Below are 17,772 nucleotides of genomic sequence, written 5' to 3'. Positions count from 1 at the left end.
AGAAAGGACGCGCGCGATAGGCAAGGGATGGCAACAGAGCGGTTAGATGGGGATCTATATATACGAACAAGCAGAAATCCCCGGACGCGGGGCACTGCGCAGAGACACACCGCTTCAGATTCTGCTCGCCCACCGGGCTGTGCCGGCCTGTCCTTGGATTTTTCCCTTCCTCGACCCTGCTCTGATGCTCTTTCTACCCTCTTTGCCTGCACCGACGCTCTCCCGGGCGATGCTGTGTTCTTCGGCGAGGAAATCGATGGGGTGGGCACTGTCCTGATGTCTCCGGCGCCCCTGTGTCGTTGCGAGCTGGATTGCGCACCCATGCGTGTAGAAATTAGGAGGTAGAGGGGAAACGATATCCGGTATGTACTTCCGAGGGTTTATATCCTGTAGTTCGGACCCGCACTTCACGCCACGACCGCACTGCGCGCTGCATGCGATGCCTTCCGAAGCACCCTCAGCCCCCGCAGCGGCTATTTCATAAGGGCAGTGTCTGAAACTTCCATTTTCTATACATATCCGGGCGCGCTACGTCCTCGGGTTCATAGTGCTGTGCCGCGGCTAGGGCTGTCAGATTCGTGCGTACGTGCGTGCAATGATAATGATGCATGCGAGCAAGACAGACATATCCACACAACCCCACATCCAGCTGCTACGTAAGCATCACAGCATGATATATACGGCTCACGCCCGGCGCGGTTCCCTGCCCTCTTGTGGCAGTGCATTTCGCTTCGGTTCTGGTCGAGACTTCGTTTAGCCTTTCTTTTACTGCCTTCGAGAGGCGTCTGCCCAGCGTCTGCCGATCTACTCTCAAGAGTGCGTCATCAGTATGAGCATATTATGCTATCGCTAATTGAAGTCTTATCGATAGTCTGCGACAGGCTCGATCATAAGGTCACCAGAATGCAAGAGAAGACTTCAATAGGTGGGCACTCGTGGTACTCGATCCAAGAATAACACTGGCCTGCGCCAGCATTTCAATATTCACAAGTGTATAGTAAGAAAGTTTGACATACAATCGCCCTTGAAGCTTGATCATCGGCAAACTCGCATGGCGGCCGACGTTATGCAGCATTTAAGTTTCAGAATTGCCGACAATAGTTCCACTTATAGGTTGCGCATTAATGTACAAATGTAATTGCACCAGCTCAGTCCAGATACCAGTCCATGTCTGTATGCAGAACGGAGACGATGCGTAGATGGTAGACGGATGAGATGGTTCGAGGCCTTCACAGGGTAGCTATATGTGATGTGTGGGTATGACCCAGATGCAAGGAATCCAAGGTATAAAAGGACCAGTCGTGTATGTGTGGGCAGGTATTATGGAAACAATAAACGGCACCTTCTGCGAGTCAACGTCCCTTGGGCAAGAGTTCGGTGAGCGACGGCTGCGAAGCCGTGAGTGCACTGAGCCCCGACCGTGCTACAGGCACAGCAGGCGGTTTCCGCCGTTTCGGAGGTGGCGGCGGAGTCCTCCTGGGTTTCGCGCTCAACGTCGACGACGAAGACGACGAGAGCAATGACACAGGCGAGTCCGGCTCCGTGGGTGACTGTGGAAGTCCCGGCCCGCCACGCGGGGGCACGCTACGCACAGGGTGCTCGGTCGGCTCGTCCACGAGCACGGTCGTTTCTGGCAGCGGATATGACCGCCGCTGCTCATGCAGTGCGAGTGATACTATCGCTGCCGTGGGCGCCTCTGCGTCTACTGACCCCGCGCGGTCGCGGCGTCGAGACACTGCAGACGTCGGCGCAGACGTCGTCGCAGCCTTTGGCAGGCTGCTTGTGCTGTCCGCGCTCGGCTGGCGCAGGCCGTCGAGCGGGCCATGTCGCCCCTGCGATGGGCCTCGCGCGTGGCCCAGGTTGAGGAGGTTCTCCGCACTGCGGCTCGCTTTGTAGTTCTTTCCGCGGATGGAGCCTGAGCGCGCGCGCTCGGCGTATGCAGCCATGCCGTGCGGCTCGGACATGACGGAGGATGGGCTGTCAACGCGGGGTGGTGCGCCCACGCTGAGCGTCTTGCGGAACTGCACGCACCAGTCGCCCGAGAGGCACCGCGCGACGAGGCGCTTTGTTGTCGGGTCGATGTCATGAATAGTCTCGTTTTCGACGAGCGATTCCAGTGTGCGGATGACCTGCGCACGCTTGTAAGGCATGGTACGCAGTTGCGTTTTGGTGAGCAGGGGATGTAGCACGCGCAGATAGGTATGTCGCAGCTATGGAAAGGCATGCTTCAAGTGATATCACGGGTTCAGAGTGAACAGCGCTTACCGACTCATTATCTTCGTCGATGTTTCCGATCTCCCTCAGGAACACATCGACCAATACGCGGAGGTCGTTTGTGTAGAAGTACTCTGACATGCCCTCAGTCGTGAACAGCAAATACAGCAACTTCAGAACGAGGAGTTGCATGCAAAGGTCTTCAGGCGTCCGGTCTTCATGAGGTCACAAGATGAGCAGTGGCAATAAGACGCTACGTCATGACTAGCTTACCGGCGCGGTTCAGCATGAATATCATGTTCTCACCAAATGTCATGCTTGAACCCTGGCGTGCCATGAGAACGCGCAGGACACGGTTCTCACCATCCGCCTTCTCTGACTTCTTGTGTTCGAGCGCAGGTTTCCCATGCACGTGTGGCGGATGTGATGGTAGGGAAGCGACCATGAATTGCTCGTTCAGAGCCACCTGGTTCTGTTAGCAACTGTTCACGGTATGGAAGATGTGAACGTACAATCAACTTGATGACCGAGTAGTTGAACGTCTCGTCTTGCATATGGCGTGTCTGCTCCACAAGCTCGAAGAGGTAGTCAATGAAGGTATCGCTGAATATTTCTATGGCCGGGTAAATCAACAAGACGCGACGGGCCTTGGTGCGAAGTAACCTACCGAGCTCTGGTAGCGAGAGCTTCTGCACTCTGCACACCTCGTACAACAGACGGACCGAAAGAGATCGAAGCTTCGCCTCAATCGGTACAGCAGTCGCCGCCTGTCCTCCAGAGCTGCTACCGGTCACCAATCCAGAATACGTGTCTTCCACTCCAGGGTCGACGTCCAAGACTACATTGTCCATGAGAAGTGGTAGCAATGGCTGCCACCGCTTCTGCGACCGCAAGAAGCTCATGTTTTGCCGGCCATATGCGAGGAGCACACTGTAAAGAATGAGCTGGAGATGCGGGTCGGTGGCCTGTAGCACGACAGGTCTCAAGCGTGAGTGTGGAATAAGATCAGCTTGGAAGAACGAGCATACGTTTCGTGCATCATCCAGGAGTATATCCGACATACGCTCAGAATGGAAGGCGAGTAGCTCCGATGCTAGGAGAAGGTCATAAGCATGCTCCATTTGCAGCGGACTCTGTAGGTACTGTTCTGCAGGCAAATTAATCGACGCCGTGGCGCACGACAAGATGCGGCGTTTCTCACCATGGTAAGCGGCACAGAAAGAAACGAAACGGCGTAAAGTTGCATCCAGACGATCTAATGTGAGACGATCTGGTATATGTAGGATGTCCTCCAGCTCTGGTCGTTGTTGAGCGATATGGGTGACCGTAAAATACGTGGGCGCGTACCTGACCAGAATTGCTGTGCGTTCTCGATGATGTAGACTACACCGAACACATCCATCGGCGACATTGTGATATGCCCGCAACCCGAGAGGATCAGGATGAGTGTATATGGAGACGGATTAATTAACAGAAGTCTAGTGTAGATGGTAGACGAGTCTTGAACACGGATAGGAAGAATAAAGACGTAGGATGTTCAGGATCATTAATTGGAGCCAGCTGCGCGCTTGTCTCTCAGAATGTTTTCACGTGATTCAAAAGTTAATGGGCGCTTATACTGTCAAGGGACAGATGTCTCTCAAACTCTCCCTAATAGGGTCGCGGTCTTGGATTCTTGAATTGTGCGCCTCCTGCCTCCTCCTGTTTGCGACGGAGCTCGTTTCATGGTGTTGAAGTGAACGCCATCATATTACCTCTTGTAAAAACACGGCCTGGATCTCCGCTGTCGCAGCCATGTTCGATGGTTTGTCCAAATTAGTCGCATCACATCTGGGGAAGAAGCAGCCTTAGATTTTCCAATCATTCGAAAGACTCATCGACGTTGTGGTGATAGTCAAGGTATTCATCCTCGCTGGGATGAGCCAGTCAACCAGACCTTACTGACAGAGTGTATGCGCAATGTGCGTGTACCGGGCAACTCTGGAGGATTGTATATCTGCGGACTGCACACTCGTACCTCGCCAGTGCAGAAAATCAAGGCCTGCTTTGGTATATTTTTCTTCTCATCGTACGTGCCACCTGCTCTTGATTTTGTCCTTCAATCCGGCTCTCTGTACAACCTCGGCCGCTCTGACCCGTAGCTCCCGCCAGACAGCTTCTTCGTCCATTGTAAGCACCTTCCCTCCTCTGACAACCTCCTTCCCATCCACAACCACAAGTTCCACATCTTTCCCCGTTGCTACGTACACCACCGCGCTCACCGGGTTGAACCACGGCTGCATACTGACCTTCCTCGTATCTATAGCCACGAAATCCGCCTTCTTCCCTACCTCAAGACTACCAATCCGGTCGTCCAGACCGAGCGCCCGCGCCCCGTTGATCGTCGCCATCTCGAGCACCGTCTCCGCGGAGATGACCGTCGGGTCCAGCGTGCGCGCCTTGTGAATGATACCCGCGAGCTTGAGCTCCTGTAAGAGGTCGTTCGTGTTGTTGCATGGAGCGCCGTCCGTACCGAGCGCGACATTCGCGCCAGAGCGTAACAGCTCAGGGAGGCGACAAATTCCCGACGCGAGTTTTGCATTTGACGTCGGGCAGTGCACGACATGCGTACCTGACGCTGCAACTGCGGCGATATCATCGTCATCGAGGTGCACCATGTGTACGAGCACGGTACGAGGCCCGAGAAGGCCTACGGAGTCACAATACGAAGAGGGCGTGTCTCCTCGCGATGCGAAGAAGTCACGGTCCGCGAGGACCTCAGCGCAGTGCATCGTGATTGGTATGCCCTTTGTACGCGATAGCGCCGTCATCTCTTTGTAAAGCTCATCGGAAACCCTGAAGGCACGCCACGTGAGTACATTCAGACGTGTCAGGAGGTATTTGATAGTGGCCGGACGCACCCGCCTGGTGTTCTCGCACCAAACCACACGCGGATACGTCCATCTGCCTTACCATCCCACTTCTCCCACATATCAATGGCTCCACCTAGAGAGGCGTCGCGCGTCTCGACTAACCCTGGGTGCATAGCCCACTTCGGATCTTGTGCGTACGTAGGCATATCCATAACGATCTTCCCGAGGCATCCTCTGATGCCGCTCTGCTCGACCGCCCGGCAAAGCCCATCGAACCCATACCTATCTGCGAACTATATGCAATCGCGCAACTGCTGATCAGCAGGCGAACGCGCGATGGGTGCAGAAGCTCACCATGCTCTCCAAGAAACATGTCGTACCCCCGCGCAGCATTTCGACCACACACCCTCTCGCCGCCGCCTCGCCATCTTCAGGTGTGAAGTTACCTTGAAGAGGCCATATCCGCTCACACAGCCAATGCACCAGCTCAAGATCGTCTCCCGTGCCGCGAAGAAGAGTCTGCGCGCAATGCATATGCGCGTTCACTAGCCCTGGTATGACAATGCGATCTGTGAGATCTGTGGTTGGCTCATTGGGGTATTGGGCGAGCAGCATGCCAGTCTTCTCGATGGCGACAATGCTGGATCCTTGGACAAGGATCGCACCGTCCAGTAGGATCTCACGCGACGAGCTGACAGTGATTATTGTCGCGTGTGTGTACAGCATCGTGAACCAAAATCCACACGGTCAGGCTTTTAGGTGGCCGTCGAGAGTGTCGCGCTCGGCTTTTATATGAGTTGTGTACACGTGAGATATTGGCCTTCATCAAGGCACAATCCAGGACGCCGATTTTGATGTTAGCCGCAGAGCCCGGTGAATCAAACGAGTCTTATCGTGTTCGAAAGATAGATGCATCACGCATGCAAAATGTTACTGGGACAGGTAACTGGCCTTTCTCGTGCGGAAGTCCACCATTTGTGTTCTCATGCGCGTACACCCACGTCTTGTAACCTATTTAGCTTCTTGAATGGGATCAATGGAAATACACCTTTGGCAGAGGTTCAATGTCTGTGTGCGGTTTCTATCGTTGAACATCCACGACCGTCTCGTGCATTCTGTGATTCTCGGCCGTTCAAAACTTGGCGACTTCGCTAGTGAGTCAAATGCGTATGTGCGTAGAACATGTGTAGAAGCTGCAAGTGTACTAATAGGGTGTACTGGAATTAGTAGTGTCATTTTTCAGTATTCATTCACCGTTGGAGCGTAATGTTACTTAAGTGTTACCTAAGCATAAATAAGCATATCTAACTATCCAACTTAGATTTTCGCTTCATTGACCGCTGCTGTACCGCAAATTCAACGTATCCAGACTTTGACCTTAGTCCTCGTACATACTGCCATGACATCGTATAAGCGGTGGTATATACTGGCAACATTATTGTCGACATCCAGTGTGGGCTCATGCATATGAAATTCCAACTCGAAGGAAAGGTGCACGGGTAGTCGGGTACTACCTACTCCGAATGTCGCGCGTATTTTACGACCCAATCCCTTGCACATTCCTCCATCATGCCGGCTCTGGTCTTCACGTCCAATGTGGTCTTACCAGACTCCAAAGCATTCATCACGCAATTTAGCGCGGTGAGGATCGATGTGAATGCAGCCTGCCTGCTCGACCGCTAATCCTTCAGGCAGTTTGCAGCCAAGACGCTGAAAAAAAGCGAAGACATGGTCTCTGTGTCTTACACTCACAATGGAACTCTCGCCTTCGGAGCTACTTTCGATCCGACATTTGTGCTTGAGATTGTAGGTACTCTTAGCTGTTCCGCTGTAAAGATAACACAAGAGGGAGTGCTTTGACCGTCAGATCAGCATAGGCAACCTTGACGAGGTGCAGAACAATGAATACAGCAAGGCGTTCTTCGCATTCCTTTCGGAGAACCTCGGCGTGCCGCATGAGCGTGGCTATATGTCGGTTGTTTGCTCGTTAACCGCGATTGCTAGCTAATTCAATGGTGCTCTGTCCTCAGCACGTTTGCTGATCCTGGATTGATTAACATGGGGTATGTGTGCGTGTCATTGCTAGCTGACACCTGTCCCATTATTATCCCTTGCAGCTGGAAATCGGCGACTATTGCCCACTATGTCGCGACAGGTGGTCTGCGGTAGCAGCCACAGCTGTAGTCGACAGTAGGGCAACGCGAGTGATACGTCCCATAAGTAGAGTCTGTGTAAGATGTCCTACGCAATCATAGCCCTCAATATCGTGCCCAAGCCGGATGAAACTTTACAGCAACCCCAATTTCAGCACAGTAGGTCCTTGAACTCGAAATTGTCCCCAACCAGTCGACGGTGAGACAGGCGTTTATGAGTTTGCCGGTCACAAGCGCTGATGCTCACAGGCACCATTCAGGGGATGCTGAAAGGTCATATGTCATAATGACGTATCCAGACTCGAGAGCCAATCGCGCATTAGACTGCATCCCCCTGGTTGCGCAACAACACCAAGGCAAGATCGTCACTAGCCGAGACTGTTCGTTCCTCATGTCGTAAGCGCTCGGCTGATGGGGTCGACGAACAGGTGTTCAACACCCGGTGGCTATGACAAGCTTCCGTAAACCTTGCTGATCTCGCACCAGGCCAAAGCCAGCAGGTTTCATGCGTGGCTCGTGTGAAAGGGGCGTCTCGACCTCCAGGTCCGAAATAAAAGCCGCGAGTCGTTCCCATGTGCTGCTGGCTGCAGTTACCTTCACCGGAGAACGCCTCCGCATTGACGTGGGCCTGTTAACATGTTTGTCGCCGCTACATGCAGCTTGCTCGTTTCTTCGATCGCTTTTGGCATTGCCTCTGCGGCAGATGGTCCAGATTTGTACAGAAGGGACGCTCTTTCCGTCTGCCAGGAAATCGCCAGTGCGATTTCCTCTGCATCGGAAGTGTTCTACCCACGTACGTGCTCATGACATCCTCCTTGGCATCGTTCAGAAAAACCCCACCTCTGACAGTGGAATGGTACTACACCGAGGACATTGCACACTATATTTCCTCAAGCGAGGAAAACGCTACCTGCTCTGTCGAGCCGGGGACACCTGAGGACGTCGGGATTATCGTAAGACTTTGGGCCCCATTTCTGAATTCTTGTCTGACACCAGGCATGCAGCTACAAATACTCGCGAAGACACAGACGCCTTTCGGAGTAATAGGGATGCTTCCCTTCTTCTACCGCCTCATCTCTCATGCGCTTGTTGGCAGGTGAAAGGCGGTGGCCACGCCTCAAACCCGGGATTTTCGTCCACCGCTGGCGTCCAGGTTGCCATGGCAAGATTCAACGGCGTAACATACAACTCGGATTCACAAACCGTCGATATTGGCACAGGCCTGATCTGGGATGATGTGTACTCAGCGCTTGAGCCGTACGATGTGAATGTAGTTGGCGGCCGAGTGACCGGAGTGGGAGTTGCCGGCTTCACCCTGGGAGGAGGCAAGTCCCGATCACCACACAATCTCCGCTTGCTGATCATACTGGTTCGGCGAAGGTTATTCGTTCCTCTCAAACCAGTATGGTCTGACCGTCGACACGGTGACAGCATTCCAACTTGTGCTGCCCAATGGGACCGTTAGCAGCATCACGCAGTCCTCGAACCTTGATCTATTCTTCGCATTGAAGGTGAGGCATATGTGCTTGTCTCCATGCGGTTGGTTCACACGCATCTGTCAGGGTGGTTTCAACAATTACGTCAGTAGCATCCATAGCACATGTCCGATGCTCGCGCTTGACCTAAGTATAATTGTAGGGTATCGTAACACAGTTCACCCTCAAGGCTTATCCGCAAGGTCAAGTCTGGGTCAGTCCATCCCATGCGTCGTCCTTGCGGCTTGCTGACCTTCGAATACAAGGGCGGCATCATTCTGACTGTTGGAGAATTTGACCTGCTCGCAAACGCTACTGCGAATTTTTACGCCAACGTGACAGATCCTAAAGCCTCTATCATTTCGACTTTCAATTATGAGGATGGTATTGTACGTTGCTATGTTCTTGCAGGTTGTCCGGCGCTGATTATCTACGCTTTAGTTTGCTGGTGAAGTTAATATATTCTATGATGGACCCAGCCCACCGGATGGTATCTTTGACGAGTTTCTGGCAATTCCCGCTTTGGATCAAGATATCTCCACACGCTCATTCCTATCTCTCATTCTTACCGCACCCAGTAATGCCACGACTGGTCTTCGGTGCGTGTTCATCAATGCTCTACCATTTCCCCAGGAGTTCATCTTGCTGTGCGCAGGGGATACTTCGATACCGTATCGTTATACGAGATCACGCCATCCATTATGACCGCGGTTGTCAACGAGACCCAGGTGTGTATCAAGTACATGTTGAGTTGCGCATGTTCATCAAACGGCTTCTGGCCAGGCTCGTGTTGCGCAACTCGCGTTGGAAGTTCCTGGACTGTTCGTCAGCTACGACGTCGAACCATTCCTGCCCACTGCCTTCTCGCACGGCTCCGACACGGCATGGCCCCCGAGTCGTGACAAGACTCTTTTGCCGATGAACATCTACTACGCCTGGGACCTCCCTATATCCGATTCGCTGATCAATAGCGTGATGCAGACGAGCGCAAGCTACCTGACAGACCTTGCAGTAAGCGAGAACCAGGACGTCGGCGACGCGCCGCTGTATCCCAACTACGCCATTTACGATACGACGTTGTCGCGGTTGTATGGTGATAATCTGCCGAGGCTGCAGTCTATCAAAGCACAGTACGACCCAAACAACGTCATGGGACTCGCTGGGGGATGGAAGTTCTGAACAATGGTTGGCACGTAGCGAGAGCTCATCCGCTCACTTGCGAGGTTATGTACCTTATCATTTGTATGTACATGTCCAGGGACTATATTGCTAAATTTTATCGATCGAACGTCTCTTTTCGTATGCTACGTGCTATAGTACGTTCGCAGATTGAAGCAACCGCCGATCGCGAGAATCTGGGCAGTCAATAACGAACGTCATTGAGAAGACACGCCACATGCCATCGATGTGCACGGCATAGACGACACACTTGGGAGCCATTCCATAAGATGAGGCGGGTGAACACGTTTGACTTTCCTATCACTAAAAGTACATGGAATCCAGAGCACAGCATCAGAAGATATTCACAGCGAGCGAGAACGGGACTCGGAGCAAAGGAAGCAAAGAGAAATTCGGAGAGAGTGGAGTTGAGCCAGATAAGTTTATATCCCTCCACCAGTCTGAGTGTTGATGCCAAGGGCCTCCGGGAGGGTTTCTTCACAGGGACCCAAGAACAGGAAGTCTGCCTGATCATCCCTCTTGCTGCGGTCGACGTTGAACACCGCGACCTTCCCTCCGTGTTCCCTCACCTTCGTTGCCAGTTTGGCAGCCGGATGCACCTGCAATGAAGTCCTCAGCGCGTATATCTCAGAGCCCAAGAAGCCAATCCTCACCATCGATGACGTGCCGACGACTAGGCACAGGTCAGCCTTATCCACTAGTTCGAATATCTCGTCTATGTGGAACGGTATCTCTCCGAACCATACAACGGCCGGGCGCGCAAGCCCTCCGCACTTGGGGCAGCGCGGCAGGTCCTCAAGCGGAATGTCAGGCTCGCGCACACCCGCCTCGAGAAGTGCCTCCGTGCCACCGAGCGCGGGGCACACGGGGGAATCGGTGTTGGGCCAGCGATTCCCGCAGCCATAAGCGGTGCATGAGACATCAGAGAGCCGGCCATGCATCTCGAGGATCGCGGGCTGCGGCGCGTCGGGAGGAGCGGGGACAGGTTGGTGTAATACCTCGGCGGCGCGAGCGAGTGAGCGCCTGCTAAGGCCATCGACGTTCTGCGTGATGAGCGTGAAGGTGGATCCGGGCGCGATCGCATCACGGACACCAGGGAAAGAGAAGTGCGCAAGTGCGTCGTGTGCGGCGTTGGGCTGTGCTTTGAACACTCTGCGTAAAATCGCCAATTAGGTGCGCTAGGAATGTACACAGGCGGACGTCATGACGTACATCTCGCGACGATAGTGGTAGAACTGCCATACACGCGAGGGGCTGTCGCGGAAAGCAGCGGTAGTGGCAAGTGATACCGCGTCGTACTTACGCCACAATCCACCGGCCCCTCTGAATGTTGGTATACCTATCATGCGATTGCTCAGGAAATGGTTTCAAACATAAACGTATGGTGAGTACCAGAAGCAGAAGAGAGTCCAGCGCCAGCAACGGCGATTATATGTTTCGACGAGCTCAACACGTCCTTGAATGCAGCCATATCGTTTGACGGCAGTGACTGCGACTCGGTTTGAGAGTCCTGAATAAAGATTTCGTGCGTAGCAATGTTTGTAAAGAGCTGACGAAGACTGATGAGCGATTATTGTTAGCTCACCATGGTTGTAAACATTCTGCTTCACTTGTTTTCAACACGTTGATCACAAGATGGGTTGAATAAGAGGCGCCCATAATGCTACTTAAATTATGCTAATCAGATCTTAGATCTGATCTGATCATGTCAGGCCGCCGCGGCGGCGCTAATGTTTGAGTCTGCTCGTCGTCTGAAGCGATGAGTGCATGCGTTTCACAATTGCAACGACGCAGAGCTCAATTGTCTGTCACTGTCGAGTAGGCTATATGGATGCAAAGGTGTCGTTGACGAGTGTAGGAGCGTAACTATATGTATCGTCTTGAGACACTTTGTGCGACGGCCCTGAGAAAACTCCCTCGCAGCGAGCAGCGACATGAGCAGGACACGTGAAGACTCACCGTGGGTGTCGCTGACAAGGAGGATTGGGTAGACGCCGTCGGACGCACGGCCGACAACTTTCTCAACGTTATATATCGAGCAGACCTTGTTTTTCTCCCCTTGCGCGCCGTCATCTGCGTTGTTCATGATGAGTGCAATGTGGCCCCGCTCGATAGCCCACGCCCGGCTCGTGAGGCAGTCGCCGACGTCCGGCCTTCTGCGACGCGGCTTTGCTAGCAGCATGTCGAGAATGCGTGAGTCCGAGAATCTATCGCTATCTTGGCGCGGCGCTAACGGCCTGCGCGGACATATGGAACGGCCCCTCGACGACGCTAACGGCCTGCGGGGTAATGCGGGGTTACCATCGAATTTGTCGTCACCTTTCATGACGCCCATACTCAACTTGGTCCTTCGCAATGATGGCCCGGTCCGCGACTGGCAGAGGAAAAGATTACTGTGAAGAACCCGGTGGTAGAGCTGGATGGCGACGAGATGACGAGGATCATCTGGAAGAAGATCAGGGAAGAGGTGCGACGTCGCTTGCTTGAACTATCTGGACCGTTTCTAATGACTGTCCGCTTTTCAGCTTATCCTGCCCTATCTTCAACTGGACATCAAGTACTTCGACCTCGGGCTCGAGCACCGAGATGCTGTACGTCCACATCCATTTACCTGATTTTCTTTGGCACTCACGTCTTCGTGGAAAGACGGCAGACCGCGTGACGATTGAATCCGCCGAGGCGATCCTCAAGCACAGCGTCGGCATCAAATGTGCGACGATCACGCCCGACGAGGCGCGCGTGAAGGAGTTCAACCTCAAGCAGATGTGGAAGAGCCCGAATGGGACGATCAGAAACATCCTCGGTGGGACCGTGTTCCGCGAGCCCATCATCCTCAAGCGCATTCCGCGTCCCATCCCAGGGTGGAAAAACCCCATTGTCATTGGTCGTCATGCATTTGGTGACCAGGTGCGCGATTTTTTCTACTTGTACAGTGAAGCCCGTGAACATGCGCTCCTGCTGAGCGAATCATATATTGCTCTGATTACCATTCTTGGCTGCAATAAATGTTTTGCATGATTGCAGTAAGGTGGGGACAGCCGTCCAAGGGGCGGCCAATCGAAGGGGACCACTGTACAATGTCTAGGCGAGGGCGGCACACTAACTATATGCCTGGTCTTAGTACCGCTCAACAGACTTCGTCGCACCGGGACCAGGGAAACTCCAGCTTGTGTACTCGCCAGCCAGCGGCGGCGAGCCGACCGTCATGGATGTATACGATTTCAAGGGCAAGGGAGTTGCGATGAGCATGTACAACACCGATGATGTGCGCGACTCGATGTGCTTGCCTTCTCTAACTCTCTAACTGAAAGCATTGTCCTGTAGTCGATCACTGGGTTTGCACACTCGTCATTCAAGATGGCTCTGGCAAAGAAGCTACCTTTGGTGCGTACGGCTAACGCTTGCAGAAGCGACTCGGGACTCATAGCGTGTGTAGTTCATGTCAACGAAGAACACCATCCTCAAAAAATACGACGGGCGGTTCAAGGACATTTTCCAGGATGTCTACGAAACGTACGATTCATGAAATATCTTTTCGGACAATCCGTGCAAAACCTAACATCTACTGTAGCACCTACAAGCAGCAGTTCGAGGCCGCAGGCATCTACTACGAGCACCGTCTGATCGATGACATGGTCGCGCAGGCGATCAAGTCGTCTGGTGGCTTCGTCTGGGCTTGCAAGAACTACGACGGGGACGTGCAGTCGGACATTCTTGCGCAAGGCTTTGGCAGCCTGGGCATGATGACGAGCGAACTCATCACACCCGACGGAAACACGATCGAGAGTGAGGCGGCACATGGTAAGTATACGCACTGCAGGCTTGGTCGTGGTATTGAATTGACTGTGCAGGCACGGTAACGCGGCACTACCGTGAATGGCAGAAGGGCAATGAAACATCAACAAATCCAGTTGCGTCGATATTCGCATGGACGCGGGGGTTGCTACACCGTGCGAAGCTCGACGGTAACGACGCGCTACGGGTGTTCTGCGAGGACCTTGAGGCGGCGTGCGTGGAGACGATTGACCAAGACAACATCATGACGAAGGACCTTGCGCTCGCGATCCACGGGCGGGATATGAAACGCGAGCACTGGGTCGTCACAGATGTGTACATGGATGCGGTGAATGTGAGTGGTGTATTGTCGCACGCTGCAACCTACAACTAACCGAGGGTGAAATGCAGACGAAGCTGAAGCAGAAGATGGCTGCACGGGCGAAGCAGTAGACCAAATGAACGATATCATCTAACATGCATGCAATACATAGCTTGGTTTGCTTCTGTATGTATCATTGTATCATTGTCAGAAATGTACTGTAATCTCATGCGCAATACATCCACATGGGAAGTCCGTATTGTTCGTGAACGACAACCGCAAGGGTGGCGATCGGCAATCTATGGCAACATAACACCACTTATCTTGCTGCTCGATCAAAATGAAATCGAGATTATCGTATTCACCAGGCTCCTAAAACCAGCCCCACAATCGCGTTCTTCGCTCCTACATACGAGAGGCCAACTGGTGTTATATACGAAAATATAGAATCACGTGATTGATCCGAAAGCGAGAGCACGTGAGAAGTCAGAATAGCCGAGTAAGAGGAGGACGAACGCTATAGAGGGGCTGGCGCGACTGGTCGCCGAGTCATCCCCGAGTGCTGAGGTTTCGGCGTCTAAACAACTATTTCCAGCCCCTAACCCTGATGTAGGTCTTGATTTATTCCATTTGTGTGAGTGCGATGATCTCATTCGGGTAGGCCGCACTCTCCGCAGTCTCATGCACCCGCGCCTGCAAAGGCGCACGGGTTGCCTGAGCCGTATGAAGGGTATACATCATGGGATCGATGTATCGAGTGATATCATCGAGTACTGACCAGGAGGCCACATTGTCGCTGAGTAGCAGGGAGACCAGAAGTTCAGGTATGTTTATTTCATGTTCTTTCAAGCACTGGAGAAATGCTTGTAGACTGTCCGAAGAGAGGCATTGTAACAAATTATATTCTGCAGGCTATGATCTATGTAACTTCTTCTAATCTAGACACAATGTTGTTGAAACGCGCAGCCCTGCGTGGTCAGGAACGAGCTCGAAAGCTCGGGCGCGCGAGTAGCCGGGCCGGAGGCCCCTATCGTAGTATATAACGACCCCGCGCGATGTACATACCGCATGCGATTGTCCCTTACGGGCATCGCTACGCCCGTGGAGAAACGTGCCCCGCGCCGTTTGCACTGTTGTTCCAACAAATGTAGTGTCATGTATCTCATGACACCTGCACCAAAGGTAAGGAGTTGAATAGCGGATTTGACTTCTCACTTTTAATTGCGGTTAATGGGCCGATCAAGGCGTGCCAAATTGCAGCTGGAATTGCTACTCCGCAATCCAGCCAAAATAAGACCTACGTCAGGGTTAGGAGCGGAGAATAGTTGTTTGGACGCCGAAACCTCAGCACTCGGGGATGACTCGGCAACCAGCTGCGCCAGCCCCTCTATAGCGTTCGTCCTCCTCTCACTCGGCTATTCTGACTTCTCACGTGCTCTCGCTTTCGGATCAATCATGTGATTTAATTTTTTCGTATATAACACCAGTTGGCCTCTCGTATGTAGGAGCGAAGAACGCGATTGTGGGGCTGGTTTTAGGAGCCTGCGTATTCACGCAAAATGTCATTGAACACGGCATGTTATCACGGATAGCTATACTTTGACAAACATATAGATGCACTCAAGGCTCATTGTCAGGTGCAATCTCAACCGGAGCATCCCTCAGGGCGTGGTGGAGTGCCTGATGTGCCTGCGTCCAGCGCAACCTCGGGTTGTCTTTCTTCACACCCTCCACAAATCTATCCTTCACCTGCTCGAACCGGTTGGCCAACGCGGTGCCCCAGAACACAACAATGCGCACCATCACAGTGGCATAATGCCACGCACCGAGCGCGTTCGAGACGTCGAACGACGCCATGTGCTGTTCGAATATTTGTACAATCTTGCGGCACATGCGTCCGAGTTAGTACCTCGCACACAGCCCAATGTAAGCAACCACCCGGACGCACCCCATCCTTGACCCAGGTAGTCGCAAGTACAGCCAAGGGGCCATCCAAGAGAACACTGAAAATTGGGAACTCAATGATGCCTATTGCCTCCATGAATCGTGCCGCGGAGGTGCAGTGCAGGCACCGCTGATTTTGACTCTGGATGTGGTTCATAGCGAGTCCCTTGTACTCGATAAGGATTAGCAGAAGATCGAGGTAGGTCATTTCAGGCTCGTTATGCTGGCACCTAGAGCGTGAAGTCGTTCGAGGCAGGTCGTCAACCAGCAGCTGGCCTATTGCTTCTACCCGATCAGTGGCAGTCGACATCTGGACAGCCTCCTGGAAGTCTTTATATACGGCAGAGGAGTCGCAAGTGGAAGAGTCGAGTGGATTATAGTTAGCGATGTTGGGGTCAAGTGAAAAGGGTGACAGCGATAGCACCGCGGTAGACTGACGACCCTCCAGCGCAGCCAAGTCGTTGTTTTCATCACGCGGCCTTATGAAGCAGTATGGGCTGAGGATCTCCTTGGCTAGGCATACTGGCATGCGCAGAACACCTACTGCGCCGCACCTCGCCTGGGTGGAACTGATGGCCATTCTTTTCATGATGCGGACAGGCGTCAGTGAAACTTGCCATCTGCAATCCACAAGACAGAGTAGGCTATGATGGAGTTTCCTCTCTATGCTCTTCTCGTCCTCATTCAAGTCATTCCCATCAGCACAGCGAATATCAATGGTATTGACGAATTCTTCTGCTTCTTGCTCGATAGGATCAAGATCATTCAGATCATAACCACCATAGACACTTCGAGGGAGCGCAATAATGTGCCCCAAGCTTCAGACAGTCACAATCAGCTTGCATCTCTCAGAACACTTGAACAGACGACTTACACCGCATGTACTTTCCGTTGCCCCTTGGTGTTATCCTGCCCATCCATTTCGGATTGTAGGATGGAACTGATGACAGTGCTGAGAAAATCAAAGAAGAATCTATCCATATTGTAGCGCCAGCTTGCTCCGCTCGCTGATATCTCGCCTTGCATTTTCCCTCGTGAAGCCGAGCAAGTCGTCAGGATGGTCGACAGGCTGCCGACCAGTAGGTCATCCACCTGGCCCCACAACGCAGATTCCGTGAAACCTTCGTGGAATAGACACAACACGTCTTCGCCAGTGAATGACCACGCACAGCCCTTGTCGAACCTATACAGTTTCTTTGCCAGTACACTGTCAAGCATGGACAGTTGTCGCTCCTGACAGAACTTCACCAGCACCTTGAGCTCATCGAGGAGATCTGCCACATTTCTATCGACCGTAGGCATGTCATTCTAAATATTTGTCAGCCCAGCGCTACAAGTGTCACGACTTGGTACGGCGTCTAGCCGTTTTTTAATTTTTCCTTTTCGCGGGATCGAACCCGCGACCTCTGTACTACCTGCCTGATATGGACGCGTCACTATCTACTGTACGATTAGATTAGATGGGCGGCGGCGCACGGCACAGCTCGGGCTCCGCTGACACAGCTGCTCTGACTCACCGGCCCCCGGGGCCGCATCAGCATGCTGCGCACGGACCAGCTACGCACGGACCAGCGCGCACAGCCTGCCCTTATCTCCCCATGTATATAAGCCGGCCTCTGCTGCCCTAGGGACCTCAGTTTTGACCTCTTGTCCCTAGGTCAGTAAGCCCCAGTTGTATTCCTTTCTTACCTTACTAACTAATGCATTTACTTGTCCCTAGCCTTAGGTTTGAGCCTAGCTCACCATCGCTTCGGTAAGGATAAGTCGAACACCCCCAGCATTTGGTTTTCCCCTGTCGCTCGACCCTAAGTCGCGACATTAGGTCGAAACTCCCCAACGCTGCCGGCGTTCCAAAACAC

General features: G+C 53.0%; 8 protein-coding genes across 8 annotated transcripts in view; 4 read left to right on the top strand and 4 right to left on the bottom strand.

The window, feature by feature from the left end:
* Nucleotides 1–1,352: 1,352 nt before the first annotated feature.
* Nucleotides 1,353–3,625, bottom strand: POSPLADRAFT_1049601 (hypothetical protein; the record flags this gene model as incomplete). Its single annotated transcript, XM_024479798.1, has 9 exons — nucleotides 1,353–1,550; nucleotides 1,707–2,210; nucleotides 2,266–2,429; nucleotides 2,488–2,680; nucleotides 2,727–2,827; nucleotides 2,882–3,179; nucleotides 3,243–3,361; nucleotides 3,416–3,511; nucleotides 3,562–3,625. 9 exons carry the CDS (start codon nucleotides 3,623–3,625, stop codon nucleotides 1,353–1,355), a joined length of 1,737 nt encoding a protein of 578 aa, XP_024335198.1.
* Nucleotides 3,626–4,277: 652 nt separating this feature from the next.
* On the bottom strand, nucleotides 4,278–5,792 carry POSPLADRAFT_1153934 (hypothetical protein; the record flags this gene model as incomplete). Its single annotated transcript, XM_024486791.1, has 3 exons — nucleotides 4,278–5,049; nucleotides 5,115–5,359; nucleotides 5,421–5,792. 3 exons carry the CDS (start codon nucleotides 5,790–5,792, stop codon nucleotides 4,278–4,280), a joined length of 1,389 nt encoding a protein of 462 aa, XP_024335197.1.
* Nucleotides 5,793–6,635: 843 nt separating this feature from the next.
* POSPLADRAFT_1153981 (hypothetical protein) lies at nucleotides 6,636–8,684 on the top strand (the record flags this gene model as incomplete). The annotated part of the gene is made up of 10 exons (XM_024486795.1): nucleotides 6,636–6,707; nucleotides 6,762–6,872; nucleotides 6,934–7,041; nucleotides 7,071–7,129; nucleotides 7,184–7,221; nucleotides 7,322–7,378; nucleotides 7,543–7,615; nucleotides 7,879–8,012; nucleotides 8,069–8,172; nucleotides 8,316–8,684. The coding sequence occupies 10 exons, from the start codon at nucleotides 6,636–6,638 to the stop codon at nucleotides 8,682–8,684; spliced, it is 1,125 nt and encodes a 374-aa protein (XP_024335196.1).
* A 276-nt stretch (nucleotides 8,685–8,960) lies between these two features.
* Nucleotides 8,961–9,437, top strand: POSPLADRAFT_1117777 (hypothetical protein; the record flags this gene model as incomplete). Its single annotated transcript, XM_024483489.1, has 3 exons — nucleotides 8,961–9,105; nucleotides 9,149–9,286; nucleotides 9,328–9,437. Coding segments are annotated over 3 exons (393 nt in total), but the record flags the coding sequence as incomplete, so codon positions are not given.
* A 121-nt stretch (nucleotides 9,438–9,558) lies between these two features.
* Nucleotides 9,559–9,873, top strand: POSPLADRAFT_1153807 (hypothetical protein; the record flags this gene model as incomplete). The annotated part of the gene is made up of 1 exon (XM_024486778.1): nucleotides 9,559–9,873. A coding segment is annotated over one exon (315 nt), but the record flags the coding sequence as incomplete, so codon positions are not given.
* Nucleotides 9,874–10,295: 422 nt separating this feature from the next.
* Nucleotides 10,296–11,461, bottom strand: POSPLADRAFT_1049598 (hypothetical protein; the record flags this gene model as incomplete). Its single annotated transcript, XM_024479797.1, has 5 exons — nucleotides 10,296–10,472; nucleotides 10,527–11,025; nucleotides 11,086–11,212; nucleotides 11,266–11,383; nucleotides 11,459–11,461. 5 exons carry the CDS (start codon nucleotides 11,459–11,461, stop codon nucleotides 10,296–10,298), a joined length of 924 nt encoding a protein of 307 aa, XP_024335193.1.
* A 508-nt stretch (nucleotides 11,462–11,969) lies between these two features.
* POSPLADRAFT_1049596 (hypothetical protein) lies at nucleotides 11,970–14,100 on the top strand (the record flags this gene model as incomplete). The annotated part of the gene is made up of 10 exons (XM_024479796.1): nucleotides 11,970–12,066; nucleotides 12,255–12,340; nucleotides 12,399–12,464; nucleotides 12,520–12,780; nucleotides 12,995–13,138; nucleotides 13,198–13,257; nucleotides 13,310–13,386; nucleotides 13,445–13,674; nucleotides 13,725–14,002; nucleotides 14,059–14,100. 10 exons carry the CDS (start codon nucleotides 11,970–11,972, stop codon nucleotides 14,098–14,100), a joined length of 1,341 nt encoding a protein of 446 aa, XP_024335192.1.
* Nucleotides 14,101–15,589: 1,489 nt separating this feature from the next.
* The window catches only part of POSPLADRAFT_1049595 (hypothetical protein), a gene marked incomplete at both ends in the record, with an annotated part of 2,625 nt that continues 442 nt past the window's right edge, over nucleotides 15,590–17,772 (bottom strand). The window contains 3 exons of the mRNA XM_024479795.1: nucleotides 15,590–15,829; nucleotides 15,918–16,731; nucleotides 16,788–17,221. Of these exons, the coding sequence (XP_024335191.1) occupies nucleotides 15,590–15,829; nucleotides 15,918–16,731; nucleotides 16,788–17,221 (1,488 nt within the window). The remainder of the gene's footprint in view (nucleotides 15,830–15,917; nucleotides 16,732–16,787; nucleotides 17,222–17,772) is intronic.

Source organism: Postia placenta (genome assembly GCF_002117355.1).
Source record: "Postia placenta MAD-698-R-SB12 unplaced genomic scaffold POSPLAscaffold_15, whole genome shotgun sequence".
Classification (NCBI taxonomy): Eukaryota; Fungi; Basidiomycota; class Agaricomycetes; order Polyporales; family Adustoporiaceae; genus Rhodonia; species Rhodonia placenta.
The sequence above is the reverse complement of the archived record's forward strand: the minus strand, read 5'-3'. Positions and strand labels throughout refer to the sequence as shown.